Source organism: Vespa crabro, chromosome 1 (assembly GCF_910589235.1).
Source record: "Vespa crabro chromosome 1, iyVesCrab1.2, whole genome shotgun sequence".
NCBI classification, from domain to species: domain Eukaryota; kingdom Metazoa; phylum Arthropoda; class Insecta; order Hymenoptera; family Vespidae; genus Vespa; species Vespa crabro.
Genome location: NC_060955.1, coordinates 4,805,958 through 4,824,808, shown reverse-complemented (window position 1 = coordinate 4,824,808; position 18,851 = coordinate 4,805,958). Strand labels below are relative to the sequence as shown.

The window sequence follows — 18,851 nt, the reverse complement described above, 5'->3', positions numbered from 1 at the left end:
AATCCAGATCACTCCCTTTCGTCCCGAGGGATCTCCGATCCCACGATCCCGGAGTGAGAGACAAGGACAGATTCTCTGAAACACCAAGATATCCACAGATATCTACAGTCGATAATCGAATTTTGTTTGGTACTCAGGATAGATCGTTATCGTCGATACCCGTGGAAATTGAAAATTATTTTATTTTCTTCATTGATATTGATCTTAGACTTTCACGTTTGTCAATCGTACGAGTATTAATGTTTTTCAAAATCAATGTTAGCTTCGAAGTAACAAGATTTCGTCCAATTGACGTGAGAGAGCTTATGATAGTATAAGTTTGTCATGTACACGTCTATACGTGTGTGTAGGTATATCCATCGTTTGGCAGGTCAGGTAATCAGGCGTAATGCTTTCATGTTTCGAGCATGCTCTCTATCTGCAACACGCATGATAGGCAACGTTAATAATGTCCCACGAGAGTTTAATCTCCAAATCCGAAACGTGCGTGCACGGTATTTACGCGTTTCTCCCTTTATTAGTGGACGTTAAAGCGGGTCGCTTAAAAATAAGATATAAAAAAAAAAAAAGAAGAAAAAAAATTTATGGATCTCTCCAGAAATGTAACGTTTAAAGTAAAGCTAACCTTAACGGATAAATCAAATATGTCAATTATTTATCAACAGTACCATTTGTATTGTATTTATAAGTATTTATATGGAAAATAAAAAGAAAGAAGTATGACATTTTACATTTTTCATTTTACACTTTTCACTTTTCATTTTATACTTTTTATTTTTCATTTCTCTTTTTTTATTTCCTTTTTTCTCATCGTCCAAATTAATTATCTCGAGTTTTCTTTTTCGAGCGAAACGTATTATTATGGCGTTACCAAATTCTGCGGATATCAAAAAGGTTCCGTCGTTGAAAACTGCCTTCCCTCGTATATCTATCGCACGCCCCCCTCCCCCTCACCCTTCCAACAACACACGTACATTTTTCATTCGCGAAGGAGGAACATCCCGCAGTAGAAATCCCTATTCGGCTGCCTATTCTAGCGAGCGTAACCTACAAAAGTCAAAGGCGCCTCTCCCATCTCCCATGCTGATCCTCCTAGATTTTAATCAAGGGCTGCGTGTACCTATTAGGGACAGCTATTGTGCGTGGGTGTATTGTGAATACTACCGAAGCAACGTTCCTTCCCCTTAACGTCATAACACTTCGACGATAAACAGCAGCGGGGTGAGTGGTTTCTGACTTTACTGCTGACTATCTACGTCACTTGTCGCGTCCGATTATTATTTTCAAATTGATATGAAAAGAAAAATTACATCTTAAATTGTTTTCGTTGTCCTTGACAATTCGTCGACAAAGATTTTGCATATAATTTTAACACATTGAAAATTTGATTTCTTTTTTTTTTTCAAGGTTTATTTTGCTGATTGATAAATCAATAAATATGTATCTGTATGTATACCTAAATTATTTTCCAATAAATAATATATTCCTTATCTTACATATCGTTTTAATTTTGTTATGGAAGAAAGGGTTCGGGCGAAACAAAAATAAGTTACGATTAAGATCTAAGATATAATCGACGATCGGATGGGTAACTAGCTCGTTAAAAATTCTGACGAGTACCTATTTATCTCCGACTTGGAAGAATTATCGTTCAACTTTCTCCGCGTGTGTTAAAGGCTATAGCTGGGAGGTCGGTACTATCTTCGAAATCGCGCATCTGCCGCGTATTTTGGTGAATCACTCCGTTCTTCGTAAGGCTATGGGTCTGCTCTATATTATGGCTTCTATAGAGTCCACGGGTGTTCCGGGATATTGCGCTCCCGTTATAAACTTCGAAGTACTTCATGGTCAGCTGCGGAGGTGGTTGGGTCACCGGTGAAACCATAAGGCCCGCAATTATGGCTTTTATGTTACCCTGATGATGATATGTTAGGACAGTCTTGATAATTAACAGGATGACTTTCAACTGTAGTATTAATTTTACTTCAAGCAAATCTTTTTCATTGTGATTTCTCTAATAACGATTAAAAAGTGATTTGAATAATGAGATTTAATGTAATAATGATAAAAGATAAACGTAATTTTAATATAAATTGTACTTTTCAAAAGAAAATGCAAAAAAGAAATTATTTTTCATTTTTCCACGTTATCTCTGGTTCGTCTTATGATTGTTTACTCAGAGTTCAAACCGCGCAGCGCATCGTTGAAAATCGAAGAGAAACGTTGCCACCCCCTTGAGAGTCGCGATATGTATTTTCAAAAGCGCTCGAACTCACCCTTCCTTCGAAAGTTTGGTTTGCGTTCGGTGCCTTTTCATTGAGGGCTGCTTACTGTTTGATCTTATTATTTCACTCGTCCGAATTTAAACACTTCATGCCGATCTTGTTTGTCTACCTTTGGCCACAAGTCCATATGACAAATAATCGAATCAACGAAGTAATGGAGATACGTTGGGGGTTATCCTAACGGGCTAAACATTTTCTCGATAATGAATCACTCTCACGATAAATTGGACTATATCATAAAAAAAAAAGAAAATAAAGAAAATGCTTTAAAATTAGATGATCATGATTTTGGTTATAAATTATAATGAACGGATTACATTGTCGTGATTTTTTTCTTTTTTTTTTTTCCTTTTCTTTTCTTTCTATGGTCATCAACATTGAAATTCTTCGATAATAAAAAGAAATTCTTCTAAGCAAGCCATCCCTTTCTACTAGTAGCTAAGAAAAAAGTAAATCGTTTCGTCAACCGCATTACCGGACTCGGTCGTATGAGCCAAAGCAAACATTGACATGTTCAATCATTTCAATCCCTCTCGCCGACCAGTCATCCTGCATAGTCCTTATACATACCCTAAAAGAAAGAGAAAGAGAAAGGGAGAGAGGGAGAGAGAGAGAGAGAGAGAGAGAGAAAGAGAAAGGGGAAAAGGACGAAGGAAACGTAGAGAAAGAGAGAGAAAGAAAGAAAGACGGGAGAAACGTCGGCCATCTGGCCCTTTAAAAGGGGGGCTCTGGCACTAAGGGGTAGAAATTGAAATGAAAGCGGGACCCTACTCGAAACCATGCACATCCTCGCTACGGTTATCAATGAGGGTTATTAGGGGACGATATGTTTTCCTTTTCCACAGATTTCCGCGCGACAACTATAGCTTTTAGCGACAAGTCAAGATGATGACAGATCAGCGAATTCTTTCGACAAGTCAAGTTCGATGACTTTTCGAAATCATCGATATTACTAATAATAGAGAATAGAATCAAACCGACTCTAAGAATAACTATCTGTATCATTAATATACCTTTGACAAATTTAACGAATAAATCATAGAAATATTATTATTGTTATAATAATAATAATTATTATTATTACTATTATTATTATGTTTATATTAGACATTGAATATTTAAAAAAAGAAATACATGTTTTACACGAGATATTCTTAAAAATGATGAGGACGCATCAAAGAGTACTTGACATTATCGGATAGAAAAGAGGTCACGTGTCAGCTCGTGTCCACCGGATGTCACGGTTTTGTCGCGTTAGTCGCCTTTTCTATGGGCCATTCATCCTACGATGGAAACACGGGCGTCTCCTTTTCCGCCCAAATTAATGGCTATGTCGTTCGTAACACGGTACAAACTTGCACCATGAACTTTTATATCTCGTTTGTCAGAGAAAAATAAATAAAGAAAGAAAAGAAGAATTTTATAATGGATAACAATTTTTTCGAATTATCGAAAGATTCGATTCGACGTATTTAAATTTGAAGTTTCTTCAAGAGTGCAAATTTTGAAATATAAATGCTATCTCTCTCTCTCTCTCTCTCTCTTATTCTCTCTTTTTTATATTGAAAATCCTTTGAAGTACATATCGTGTTGTATCTAGTAGGTATAGAAAAAGAGAATAGAGAGATAGAGGAACGAATCGGTAGGAAACTATCGACTCTGTTCCCATATGCTCTCGAGGACATCCACTTGGTGTCACGCTCGCCAGTTGGTCCCAGCGTATACAATGTGCCATTATTGCATACAAGTAAAAGTTACGTCTCTCGAGTTGTTTATTGACCGATATCGAGTGTAGTGCCACTTTGATACTTCTTTCGACGATGCGGGCAATTTCTTCTACCCATGGTTAAAACATAAAAGTAAGATCGTATCGATGTACTCCGTTTTTCATTTATTTATTTTCTTTTTTAAGTGATAATAAATTAACATGATATTAATAATGTTACGAATGAAAGTATATAAGAATCGATTATATTACACGATATGAAAATAATTATAACAAAATTATTATCAATAAAAATTGATAATATTTTAAACGTACATATGTACAAATATCGACGTTGAATTGAAACGTAATAAGAACGTACGACGATTGTCACAGTTTCCAATAACAAAGTGAGATCATTTCCTTCATCTCGAAGAAGAATCGTATCGGCCATATTCATGGCCGCACATGGTGCCAGAAACGTCGGAGCACCAGTTGTTCTGGCACGCTCCATACACGTGCAGGACACGTGGACGGCTTGATGAGTGGATTGTTCATTCCTACGTTTTCGCGAATATCCTCTGTGCCAAGTTTAAAAATCGTAAAAGGCAGCTGCTATTGTATAATCGATCGATGATTGATAAATATAACGAATTAAATATAAATTTTTCCATCAAGTATTAATATGAAATTCTTTGAAAAATTTTCTAATATTTTCATATATTCGATGATTCTATTCTCTTCTTTGATCAAACGAAGTTTTTCAAGGGATACCTATCGAATATCGAGATATGGAAATTATTAATAAATATGGAAAGAATGATAGAAAAATTGTCTTCATTGTTAGTTCGTGCTACGTTCGTGTCTCGTCGAGGAATCGATAATACCAGCTGCTGTCCGCAACTCCATTAAGATAATTGTCGGCTGCTCTCTATTTCTCTTTCCTCTTCACCGTTCAACTCGCCCTTCCCTCTTTCCTTTTCTTTGTCTTCACGCGAGTACCATCGAATTTACGTAGATACATACGAAAGAAAAAGAGAGAGTAAGAGACAGAGACGGAAAGAGAAAGAAAGAAAGAGAGAAAAAAAGAGAGAGAGAGAAAGACCAATATGAGTAAAAAGCATTGAGATATCGAACGAAGAAAAATATTTTCCTGCTTTCGAGCTTTCAGAGGTCTTGGCACGAGCTATGCTGACGACGCATCGCTTTATGTGGTTTCCCAAGCAATGGTGGTCACGTTTCTAACCCAAATACATACGTTAGCGTATTCGTACAAACTCTCTTGATTTACATTTCGATCGGTGTTATATGACTCTAACGAAAAGGGACTTCCTAGTTTGAGAATATAAGAGAGAGAGAAAGAGAGAGAGCGAAAGTGAGAGTGAGAGTGAGAGTGTGTATGAGAGAAAGAGAGAGAGAGAAAAAGTCGAATGCTATATTTTGTTTCTTCGTCGTTCAACACATAAAAGAGAGTTTCATAGAATTTGTTATCTTTTTCTCCAAAATCTCTCAGTCAAAGAGTATATAAATTTTTCAAGCTTCAAATACATCTACGTGACATCAAAGCACGTCAAGTAAAAAAAATTAAAATTGTTCATTTTTACGCCGTTGGCCACGTATCATAGTTTTGATCTATTTGTTTTGAAAGCGTACCTACTTCTATGAAAAATAAAAATAAAAAAGGAAAAGATAAAACTTTCATTTTTATTTCTTAAAGTTACAATACAAATGTTATATAATTTAGAAACAAATTAATATAGAAACGTCGTTTTCTTATTATTTCTATATTTTATAAGTTGACTTTCACATCTAGAGAAGATTTTTAGAAATACGTAGAATGATCATGGTCACGGTTTCACGGTTTTATCGACGTCCATTGTAAACGAACGAGAACGATTTTGCACGACAATACTCGTCATACCACACCTACGCACGGACAACAACGAATGCTTCGAGAGAAAACGTGTGTCCGTGGCATCCATTGTCAATTACGCGGAAAAATTTTGCTTTCGTTTAACATCGGAGAATCCTACGACCCAGTTCTCATATCCTTCATATTCACGTGTTTCTTCAATCGAAATATTCACATCAAAAAACGTGTTAGTGAACATTCGTTTCCTCGTAAATCTCTTGGAGGATGCTTATGTTATCGTTTATGTCGACAGTATCTCTATCTCGTAGTTCATGTTAGGTCCTCCGTTTCCAATAAAATACACACTTACGTAACATTTCCAAATCGATTTATATTGGCTGTGTGTATGTGTGTGTGTGTATGTATCTCATTTAATTTTTTTTTCTAAACAAATATTCTACGTACAAAACGATATTATTACAATTTCTACGTAATTTCACATATAATAGAATTAAATCAATGGTAGAATGAAACATTGACATTTTAGGATTTATTGGATCATGAAAGATTAGAAGAGGAGTAAGATTAGAAGAGGAGATTAAAGAATTAGAGAAGTATGAAGAAATCACGAGTGAAAAGTAATCACAGCCCCGTGATAATAAATCATCAAACTCGTTCTATTGACGTTAGGATACAATTGCAGAATACACAACGAAGTCGAAACCTTTTCTATTATTTTCTTTCTTTCTCTCTCTCTTTCTCTCTCTCTCTCTCTCTCTCTCTCTCTCTCTCTCTCTATTTTTCGACTACCCTCGTGGTTTTGTAACTATAGGTACATAAACACGTTCTAAGAGCGTAGTTTAGTTCCCATCAAGAGCCACTTAATCTCCGATCGTGTAAACTCGGCCCACAATGGAAGGGAAACACGCGTGTCCCGACGTAAGCCATTATATTCCGCGGCGCATGTGATTATGTTCGGCAAACATAGGAAGGAAGAAAGAGAAAGAGAGAGAGAGAGAGACTGAGAGAGAATGTATGTTTCAGAGCAGAAGGAGTCACGTGACCGGCTGAGAAGTGAGCAGCGCAAAACGGGTGTATATTCTATGTCTAACCGCACGCGGTCACTCGACGGAAACGCACCCTCCTTCAAATACGAGCCCAACGAAAAATCAAGCCGCAAAATGATCCCGTACGCGCGTTACGCCTCCAAGGAAAAGAACCCTATGGACGAGGCCTATGTTGTCGCGCGTTCCCACGTACAAGAGTAGATCCAAAGCGCGAAAGCAACCCCCCAGAAGAGCAACCCCCCTCGTATACGTTCGCCACCCCCTTCTATTCCACGTTCATCCACCTTCGTCGGTGTGTCCTTGGAACTTTTAGTTTCGGATTACCGATAGCTCAACGTACAGACTTTTGTTTGAATTTCCATCAAATTCCCACTTCGACCCACCCTTTTGTAATACTTTTTTTTTTTCTTTATTATTATTATTATTATTTTTCCTATCTTTTATATATATATATATGTGTGTGTGTGTGTGGGTGTAATTGTATGTATGTATGTGCCGTTCGAGGAAAGTTCATCTGATCTATGTGAATCTTATTTATCGAGTTAAGAATTTTGATGTATTTCGAAAGATATGTCAATTTGAAGGAATACATTGATCGATCAACATTCGACATCACATCATTTGCAAAAACATTAAATCGTTAAAAAAATAATCTTCATTCTTTTTTTTATCCTCTTTTTTCCAGTTCTCTTTCTTTTTTTTTTTTTTTTTTTTTTTTTATTATATGAACATCCGGTTGTCTTGAGCGTTAATCATGCTCTATTTGTTTCAGAGAAAAAGATTTCTTCTTCTTTTTTTCCTTTCTTAATCTTATCAAACGTCATCTATATCGAATCATTGCTTACAATCGGTATGGAGGTTCGAGAGTTTCTTATCGTAATGTGAACGATTTATCGTCATTGAAGAGAGAGATGTTCTACTTTAAGTTTAGATTGTTCGGAAACGATTAAGCGTTACCTTTGCGATTGTCCACGTTGTCGAATTAAGCGTTTTACCGATTTTACACGTTCTTTACGGTCTTAGGTTTCCTTTCCAAAACGAGGGAATTGCTTATTCCCTCTCTCTCTCTCTCTCTCTTCTTTTTTTCCCTCTACGTTTGGTAATAGGATTCACCTATCGATCCTACACGTACTTTCTCTAGTATATACCTACTTAACTTTTTTATTGACCGTTTGAAAGGGAGAGACCGATTGACTTAGGATATTCACACGAGGTTAAAAGAAAAAAAAAGAACAAAAAAAAAATAAAAAAAATAAAAATGAACGACTTTTTTGCTCGAAACACTATGATACTTCCGAGTTATAACTTCCTGCCGTAACACGATATCAAAGCCCGACGCGTGTCATACGCCAGCTCCTCACGTAAAAAGTCAGACGGGTTCTTCGCGTTAAGGATTTTATTATTTTTGTTTTATTTATATCGTATCTATATCTATTACACTTTTTTTTTGTATGTTCCGATTAATGGAATGAATAATATTAATGATTTTCTTTTAAAACTAGCTTTTTTATTTCTCTCTCTCTCTCTCTCTCTCTCTCTCTCTCTCTCTCTCTCTCTCTCTCTCTCTCTGTGTCTCATATTAGCTAGTTCATTAAAGTTCTAACAAATCTCTATAGCATGATAAGAGAAATTTATTACTATTATATGTATATATATATATATATATATATATATATATATATATATATATATATATATATATATATATAATAAGAATATATGTATATTTAATTTTTATACATTTTTTTCATTTTTCAAAGTATATTCCGAAGATTAAAATTTGGGATTTAGTTAATAAGTATATACTGTTAACAAATTTAATAATTAATAACTAATTTAATCGTTTATACGATGGCACACATATTTATATGAAATTTTTTCATTGTCCCAGTATTCATCGATAAAGTAATTCCCACATGTTACAAGATACCCTAAAAAAAAAAGCATGTAGCAGGAAGATAACAAAAGTACGTGCAGGTGAAGAAGAAGAATTATGGTCCAGACGATGAAAATAGCTATGCCCATTAATAATATTAGAACATTATTTCAATGGATAGCGGTGATATAATATGGCGTCAATAATTTTTACGCAACGAGACGCACTCCCTATAAAAGGTCGATAATAGAGGCTTAACGATGTTACCGTGGCGATGTATCAAAAGCGAGTGACCACCGACACGAAGCGAAGTCGTGCCGAGAAAACGAAGAGGAGGAGGCAGGGGCAGTAGGAGGAGGAGGAGGAGGAGGAGGAGGAGGAGGAGGAGGAGGAGGAGGAGGAGGAGGAGGAGGAGGAAGAAGAAGAAGAAGAAGTAGAGGAGAGGTCGAAAACAGAACGGGAAAAAGTGGATGGACTCGTACGGTTCTCTCGATCGAGGGTGATACTAACGTGGCCGTGGTATATATATATATATATATACATAAAAAAAAAGAAAAAAAATGAAAGAAGAAGAAGAAGAAAAGAAATAAAAAAAGCCGCGGAGCGTAGAAAGTTTCGAGTTGGAAAGTAATTTCCTCTTGGTTCACGAGTTTCCCACGAAGAAAAATATAGCTGGCCAAAAGCTCTCTCTCTCTTTTTCTCTCTCTCTCTTTCTCTCTCTCTCTCTCTCTTTCTCTCTCTCTTTTATCTCTTCACGTTTTCGCAATAATCTTTCAGTCGAATATCTTGCGATCGATGAACCAGAGAAACTCTTAAAGATCGATATCGAATGAAATATTAATGCAGTTTTTTTTTTATCGAGCTTATAACTTTTCCAGTAGAAATCTAACATAAAGAATACTTTGTTACGATTCCTGTAAGATTCTGTGCGAAAAATTGACGCGAAGAGATTAAAGTCTGTCATAATTCTAAAACTTCTTCGTTTCTGTAATAGGATCAACTCATCCAATCATCAATTTTGACTGCTTCGAAAAACGCGAGACACAATTACTTTATCTGTATGTGTGGGCAAGAGATTCTATCTGCATATGTATTTATATTCATGCGCGCGCACGAACCCTCGTAGAACTTTAAAGTTCAGCCCTTTCAGTAGGGCAAAGCCGATTCGTTCGGCCGCAACAAAGGTAGCAACCTTCATCCTCATTTTCCCGGTAGCTTTTCCTTCTCTGAAAGTGAATGCCTCGAGCGCTGTAACCAGCCGCCATTTTCTTTTCACCCCCTACCACCCATCCTCCCTGTCCTATCCAGCCCTCATTCGCCATGAGCCGGCGTTTCCTATGGTTACCATTTACGGAGGGGATGCTTGACGTTCTCATCGGTCGCTTTCTTGTCGTTCGAGCCAACGTCTCTCCTCATTTCTCCATCCCTATACTTTTTTTTTCTTTCTTTCTTTCACTCTCTCCTTTTTCTTCGACGACGATGACTACAACGACGTTTTATGGCTCCCACGAATTTCAATGCTCACCCTTATTTTTTGAACTTCTCATCTCTCATTAATACGTTTACATAATAATAATCATTATTTTTCATTCTTTAATATCTATTTCCTTGTTTATATTCATTATAATGAATATATCATCTTTTGAATTATATCTATTATTTAATTCTTCGAATTTTCTTTACATTATTTTGATATTTTCTTTATTCTCATCACAATATATGTAGTTCATATAAAACAAGCATTACACATTTATGTCACTTTTACTGCCGACGACAACGTAGTAGCTATGTTGTATGTAACGCCTCGGGTTTAGGCTTAAGCACATTAACTATCCCGCCCGAAGCAATAGCGTATTGATTAGAGGGTGGCCAAGCCTCTGAACACTTTTACATGATTAAACACTCTTACATGATTAAACCGACCCAACAGCAACGAAGAGACCGACCTGGTGTGGCACTTAACTTATTAAAATATATACCAACACCACTATCGTGACATTTTTTATTAAGAAAAACCTTATCAGTCCGTGGTGAGAAACATTCGCTGCTTATTTTCTTCGACAAAAGTCAAGTCCTTTTAGATCCCTCATCTTTATTTTTTTCTTAACCCTTTAATACTTTTAAGTTATTACCTATTATTTAGAACATGCAAAAGAAAGAAAAAAGAAAAAAAAAAGAATAATTACATGTCTTTTTTCAATCTCTCATTTTCTTTAAATTCCTTAAGAACTATTGAACCGCATGATATATCCGCATATCTTTAAACATTAATAAGAAGATTTAAGAGTTCATTGATTCTTATAATGCAGTTATACGAGCTAGCTCGTACCTCGGTCGAACTTACTTTCATAATTAAGGAGTCCTTCGACCTTGCTCTACTCACCGAAATCGAGAGAAACCAAGAGAGAGAGAGAGAGAGAGAGAGAGAGAGAGAGAGAGAGAGAGAGAGAGAGAGAGAGAGAGAGGTAGGGATGACTGCCGTATAAAGTGAAATTAGGAGAGAAGATTATCGGAGTTTTAGACAGATGGTAAACTGTGACAGAGACAGACAGACAGACAGACAGAGAGAGAGAGAGAGAGAGAGAGAGAGAGAGAGAGAGAGAGAGAGAGAGAGAAAGAGAAAGGGAAACGAGGATAAAATCTGAGACAATAGCATCATGAGCACGTTTCGTAAGTACATACATATATATACCTCAATGTTCTGTGATTTTACGTAGTACTCGTAAAGTACGCCACATGTGTTTACACGTGTATCGTTCGTAAAGAGAAAGAGAGAGATAGAGAAAGAGAGAGAGAGAGAAGAAGGCGCAAGGGATTGCACGAAAGCTGTGCATTATGCACAAGGAGTAATCTGTTGCATGCGAGAGACTCCTACAATTGTAGTGCATTTATGTGTGGGCCCGACAAGACAAGACGCGATGCTCGTGAAAATGAATAGACAATAGGAAGTAAAACGTGAAGTTATGGGTGCTACATTCTTCTCTCTTTCTCTTAGACTCTTATTGTTTATTTCGAAAAAAGATCAATGTAGATAAATCTTTGGATATTTTTAGATTCGAAGGAATAAAATGAAATTAGTATAAATTTTGAACATTCGGTTTAAGAATTTTTGAATTAACAACCATTAATTAGGAACACGGTGAACAAATATAAAAGAACATGCAAAGTTATCATTTAGTAGAAAAAAAAAAAGAAAAAAAGAAAAGAAATATCTGATAACTATATTCGAACTTACACGAAAGATATAATATTATACAATACTCGTAATAGCTTTTTTATAATTGATAAAATGCACGCTATAGTAGATTCTAAATGTGGTTATAATGTTAACTAACACTAGGCATTAATCTTATCGATCGCAAAAATCGAGACTCGGCTTATCGAAAACTTGCCAGCCACCGTTCGTGTTTAACGCGGTAAAAAAATTTCAACTTGACCCGATAATGTAAGAGCGGCCGCGATAGCGGCGTCATCGTGGCTGGGACTTCTTTATCTCGAGTAGTCTTTATTAATCTACTCCGAGTATGTTACGGTATGTTTCAATCTTAGAATTAAAACCGATCCCGACATATATTTTATGACTATTTCATTTCCTTTCGATTTTCAAAGATATCGTTAGAAATTCAAGTAATATCGATCATATTACGTCAGATCGTAAGTGTAGAAACAATTTTAATCAAAAATGAACGATAACGAAAGCACGTTTAAATCAGTGTCCTCTCTTGTTGTAAGAATTGCCTTAGAATTTCTATTATCGCAGCAATATAAATCTTAAAAGAACATTCAAAAATAAAAATTTACGATAATCGTTGAAACATATTTATTACTGAATTATCAATAAGAGTAATAGACTGACGAAATGATTAACTAGAAAAAAAGAGAAAGAGATAGAGAGAGAGAGAGAGAGAGAGAGAGAGAGAGAGGGAGAGAGAAAGAAAGAAAAAAAAATTATTTAAATATCGGTGTTTATCATACATCCCCTACCTTCCAAGTTTTTATTCCTGGCTAGAAGAGCTAAGAGGACGTCAGGATTGGGCGGAGTGTCCGCTAGGTCTCCGGTATCTTGATGAGCCTGCGGCAAAGAGGATGGACCAAGAGGTGGCATGGTGGTACCCGGTGGTGGACGTGGCATCATAACTGAGGCCGAAGCCAAGGGTGGCAAGGCCAGACCTCCGGGCGGATGATGGAGAGAATTGTGAGCTGGTAGTCCGCTCGTCGGTAGCGTTGGTAGCGTCGGAACCGGTTCCACCGCTGCCGACATCGACAAATCGATGCCACCCAATAGCACCGGACGACAGCCACCTGAAGCAGCACCCGTGCTCACTGCCGGGAGGATTTCACCACCCCCCGGCAGTGGTGCGTATGGCAAATACAGCTCCAGTCTAAGTATATCCTCGATCGAGCTATCAAATTAGAATATCTTATTTCTATTCACTCGATATCGTTTTTCGTTTTATTATATCTCTATATTTTAATCGACTTTGATTACTTCCAATTTTGTAAACAATTAAATAATATTGTTATCAATTTGAAAATCACTCATATAATTTGAAGAAAATAAATCTTTTATCAATTTATTTTTTTACCTAGTTAGAGATAGTTAGAGATAGATATTTCGATCGTGAGCTTTTTTACTTTTATTCGAGTCTACACACGTGATCCGATTTCGGCACTGTCACTTCTCACTTATCACTAATCCAATTATGTAATTATATTGTTGTTAAAAGAAAAAAAGGTATACGATGATTTATCGAGTCTAATAAATAAATCAATGCTTTTTCTTCTAATCGTCGTACCGTATCGTCCGTTCCGCCGGTAAGATTCCGTTGATCACTGTGCGACGGTAACCGTGTAGTTGGTAGCCAGTCTTTGGTAATCAAAATGATCGTCGAGAGGCACTCGATCGCACTATCGCTCAATAATTTTCATCGATTAGTTTCTTCGATTACGATTTTTTATATACACACGTACGCGTCCTTGATCACTTTTGTCAAAAAACAAAATAGTTAATCTATAAATCCTTATGTGAAATCTCGAAGTTAGTAATGTCAGACATATTAGCTATTAATATCTTTAAAGATCGATACTATTGAATCGTCCTCGTCAATGAACGAAATATTACACGTAGTATTTACACGTGCTTGAATCTTTATCGCGTTCTAATTACAAATCGTCACCTTTCGGGAAACTCTATAACGAATCGACGTGTCACGTCGAAAGTTTTAAACTCTTTTCGTATATCGAATTCCATAAAACCAGATCTTTTTGGCGATTTCTTCTTAAATCTTTCTATTTATCTCACGTCGAAATGATCCTTCGCGAATCTTTTTATTTCTCTTCGTCTTCTCTCTTTGTTTTGCAAAAGCATCCTCTTCGAGATTCATCGTGATTTAACAATTTCGTTTTATCACCTTGCACGAAATATAAACGAAAAATTATAGATTAAATGCGAATATCGAAAAAGCATAAATGAAAAAGAGTATCGACGTTAGTCCTTCCAGGCCTAAAGCCAACGACACACTCGTCGTTTCTCTCTTTTACTCTTGCAGACTTCGTGGCAACGATCCGACTCCTTATCGGTACTACTGTCCACAGGTCTCGGTTTATCTCGACTTAACCTTGAACATGCCGTTTTCAGATCGAGATGATCTCTTTTTTTTTGTTTCTTTCCTTTACGACCAATCTCAACGAGGGAGATCAACCTTATGCTCGTTCTCGTTTGATCATGTTTTTCAATTTAACAAAGATCTCCTTCCATTTTCTTCTATTTTTCTTCTTCTCTTCCTTTTTGTTTTCTTTTTATTTTCTTGTCTTTTTTAGTATATAATAAATATAATCCCTGATATATATATATATATATATATATATATATATATTCCTAAAGAATTTCAAGGAAGATGAAATCGACGAAATACAGGAGAACGATCGGCTAGGCTTTCGAGGGTCCAACTCGATCGGAAGGATCTATCTCGTTCGTGGCTTGCGAAACGTAGCCTCCCCTCGATCTTTGGCGTCGAGCGAGCGACGGCTCGGTTTTTACACGCGCGTCGATGTAAATGTGGCCCAGGTCTGATACAAACGGTGCATGCCAGGTCGAGAAAAAAGCTCGGGAATCGGTCGGTAAAGCGATAGCTTTACGGGATATATCTAGTCGGCGTTCCCTTTGGAGAATCTTCTTTTGGCTTTAGGTCCGACGGTTAAACCCGAACGTGATCGAACTCGCTGACTCGACGTAAGAAACGAGAAGGAGAATTCCGCTGGTTCCTGGACCAGCTATCTTTCTCTCTCTCTCTCTCTCTCTCTTTCTCTCTCACTCTCTCTCTCTCTCTCTCTCTATTTCTCTCTCTCTTTCTCTCTTTCTCTCTCTCTCTCTCTCTCTCTCTCTCTCTCTCTTTTTCTTTCTCCCTCACTCTCACGGAGAAAGAGGCAAACCCGTTCGAGATGAGCTATCCATCGAAGACACTGGCTGATTCCATTGACTAGTCACCAAGCACGGTTTCTCGCGTACGATCGCTAATATCATTCTCTTATACATCCTGCACAAAGAAGAAGAAGCAACTCCTTGGTTCCTCCTTGTTGGGTAGTCCGACTGGGAATTGAAATTACGCTGAGGACGATCGGAATTCTCGGGATGCGTCTCGTTTACGCCGATCGCAAATCACTCGAACGATTCAACGAGGACGTCTTCATGAACGACGTAAGCACGATCCTCGGGACATTCTGCTAATATCAGTCTTCCAATTTCTCTTTGGAAATTTGACGACAAATCCAATTCGCTTATTTATATAGTTGTCTTTCTTGAAGTCACTTTAATATTAAATTCGATGTTGAAGGTTAAGATCTTAGATCGAATCTAATCGAATAATATTCGATCGCGAATACGATTTTAATTAAGAACGAAAGGTAATCCGCGGGCACGACACTATGAAACGTCCAGGATTCGCGATGTTCCTTGGCTACGTAGTCGACGCTGCCGAGAAAGCAAGAGGGAATCCAGAGGGATGCGTGGACAGAGAAGGTAGAGTGGAGAGCCTCTCTAAAGGTGTAGGTGTTTCTTCGTGTGTGAGTGTATTGGAGGGGAGGTTTCCACCCTACTACCATCCACCAGTTATACCAACGCGACCGCCTCGAATCGTATCGCGCCAAGGCAAAAGAGAGATACGTATAATATACTAGTACGCTTGGTGGGGGAGGTTCCTGTTACGCCTGCGCTTCAAAATCCTCACCCTCCTTCTCTTTCTCTTCCTTATCCTCTTCATCCTCATCGGTTTCCTTCTCTAGCGTGCTCACGAAAGATGAGAACGTAACTATATAGCGTCCGAGGATAAGATTTTTCGATGATTTGCGGCGCGAGGATCAACCGATGAATTGCTCGTTTAATAAGACGGACGGATAAGGCAGTATAGTTTATACAAATTTATTATGTTATTATGTTCTTTATTTTTTTTGTCTTTGTTTTTTTCTTCTTTTTGTTTTTTTTTTCTTTTTTTTTTCTTTTTTTTTTCTTTTGTTTTTTTTTTCTTTTATTTCTGTCATAATTATTACGTTTTATTATCATTCATAAGACGAATGAATTTTTCCAGACTATCCTGACAAAAATGTAAAAGATATTGGAGAATATTTTTCATTTTATTTTTATTATTCTATTATAATCGAAAAAGAATCACTCGTTGGAGAACGAAATGAACCAATGATGTGATAACCGTACGATAGAAATAGACTCTATGGGATTTTAGGGATGCGGAAGGTTGTGTAAAGGAATAGAAGAAGATACTATCGCCCTAATTAAGACCGATAGTCAATAATGGCGGGCATGGACCGTTTTGGAAAGCACATCCCTCGACCACCAGTTCAGTACGGGGGTTGTTTAAGTCTTCTCTTCGCTTTCCTTTTCGACAAGGGTTGACTCTGTCCGGGGTTCGAAAGAAGGAGACATATTTTTATTGTACCTAGGTGAATCACTGCTACGAGCTTCTCTCTCTCTCTCTCTCTCTTTCTTTCTTTTTCTTTCTCTGTTCTTTCTCTCCATTATTCGTTCACGTACGTACATACGTACATATATATATGCTTGTAACTATGTGCATGTCTCCACGTTAATGCTTCCGTATATATACACATGTATACTCCTCAATACGTATATACCTACACACATATATGTTTGCACGTTGAGTCGATCCATTGGATGCACTCAACGAAATTAAACCTACGTTCTTCGACATCCAACCATTGCCGTCATAGCCCAGCCTGATCGAGATATCGACAGATTCGGGTTTTAACGCCACGTTCTCCAGATAGAGAGGAAAACTCGAAAATTCAAAATTCTATACATCTATCAACAGAAAAAGAGAACTCTCCGTAATGGTCCGTCAAATCTGTTTTCGACAAATCGACGAACGTTTTTTATTTTTCTCTTTACGCGTTAGGAGAAAAAAAAATTTTGAAAGGTACATTTCGCGAGGTAGATCTCGAAAAAAAAGGTGTTTTTCGTTTAACGAGTTGCTGAATATTCGCGAGTTCCATCAGAATTTTAAAACGTTCGAACGTGTTTTCTCTTCTCTAATCGGATACGTTCGCCATCGTGGATGGTGTGGGTATTTATCCATACGTAGACGCCTTTTCTGCGCATGCGTCTCTTTCACTCATGTGTATATATATATATATATATACATATATATATACATGTATATATGTATGTATATATATAACTATATACGTATATACATACATATATATATGTACAAATATACATATAAGTATGTGTACCTTGAATTTCGTTTTGAACGACTCGCGATATAATCCTGAAGGAAAATCATATACATACATATATTCGTCTGAGAAATTAGCTAGTTCGACGTATTTCGTATTTTCCAGATCTACATTATTACATTATTTCTTATGAATTTTATTAATGAAACGATAGAAATGCAATAATAACAATTGTTCACCTTTAAACTTTTCAACTTCTTAGTAACTTTTCGTTGGGAACTATGTGAAAAAGTTATACGTTCGTTCGTATTTGGGTTTCATAGATTTTTATTTTTCTCTATTTCCTTTTCCAGTTAGAAAATGGTACACGTTCGGGGCCCGACTACTTTTGCCTGTGTTGGAAAAATGTGGAGCACGCTGACTCTGTAGCGTAGGAAGGGAAACGAGAGGATATCGAACCAGCGACTCTAGAGGCGGAGTCGCCCCACCAAGTTACCATGGAAACGTGACACTCTCTTTCGGGCTTTTCGAGCTTTTCGAGCTTACCACCGGGAAGGTCTCGCCCGCTTTGCACTGTCTGCGCTCGACGGAACACCCGCGGCCCTCGCGTACGCCGCCAACTTTATTTCCCTTTAAAAGGCAATCCTTTTTCTTTCTTTTTCTTTTCCTTTTTTCTATATATATATATATTTTTTTCCTTTTTTGTCTTTTTTCTCTATCCCCCTTCTTTCTTTTCCCTTTCCACCATCTTTTTTCTCTCCCTCTTTTGTCTTTCTTTTCTTTTCGAAATTATTTCGATTTTCTGTCTCTCTTTCGAATCTCTCTCTCTCTCTCTCTACATATATATATATATATATATATATATATATATATATATATATATCTTTACTTTCAGCATAATTGTATATTTCCACTTTATGAAGTATTCGTATAATTTCAAAAGGACACTTTCACTGTTCAACTATTCTTTTTTCCATTCGAACATATATTAGAAAAATACGTACGAAACGGCTACGTGACATCATTGATATTAGACTTAATCCGAATATATATATTTCATTACATTAAAATTAAATAAAGAAGATAAATCGAAAATTGAGAAATTCGAGATGAGTTAAACGTTCTCTAAGTCCACTTATGTTAATGTACGATTTAACAGAAAATATAATTTAGTAACGTCGCGCATCTTGTTCCGTCCTTTTCAATTCACTTCACCGGTCGCGGACTTCTATACATTTTCATTCTTTCTCTTTCTTTCTATACGAGAAGGTAGCACGATTTGTTCTCTTTCTCTTTCTCTTTCTCATATACATCCTGTCTTCTTCAACCTCCCCGTAGTTTCCCTCGGAGTACTATAGTG

At 36.9% G+C, this 18,851-nt stretch overlaps 1 protein-coding gene across 4 annotated transcripts in view; it reads right to left on the bottom strand.

Moving 5' to 3' along the window:
- Positions 1 to 15,839, bottom strand: part of LOC124432664 (LIM/homeobox protein Lhx3) — a 36,057-nt gene extending 20,218 nt beyond the window's left edge. For 2 of the 4 annotated variants that reach the window (XM_046981720.1, XM_046981723.1), the window contains exon 1: positions 12,770 to 15,839. In XM_046981720.1, the coding sequence (XP_046837676.1) occupies positions 12,770 to 13,046 (277 nt within the window). In that variant the 5' untranslated portion in view covers positions 13,047 to 15,839. The remainder of the gene's footprint in view (positions 1 to 12,769) is intronic. The other 2 variants (XM_046981718.1, XM_046981719.1) reach the window with 2 other exon arrangements.
- Between the last annotated feature and the right edge of the window lie 3,012 nt (positions 15,840 to 18,851).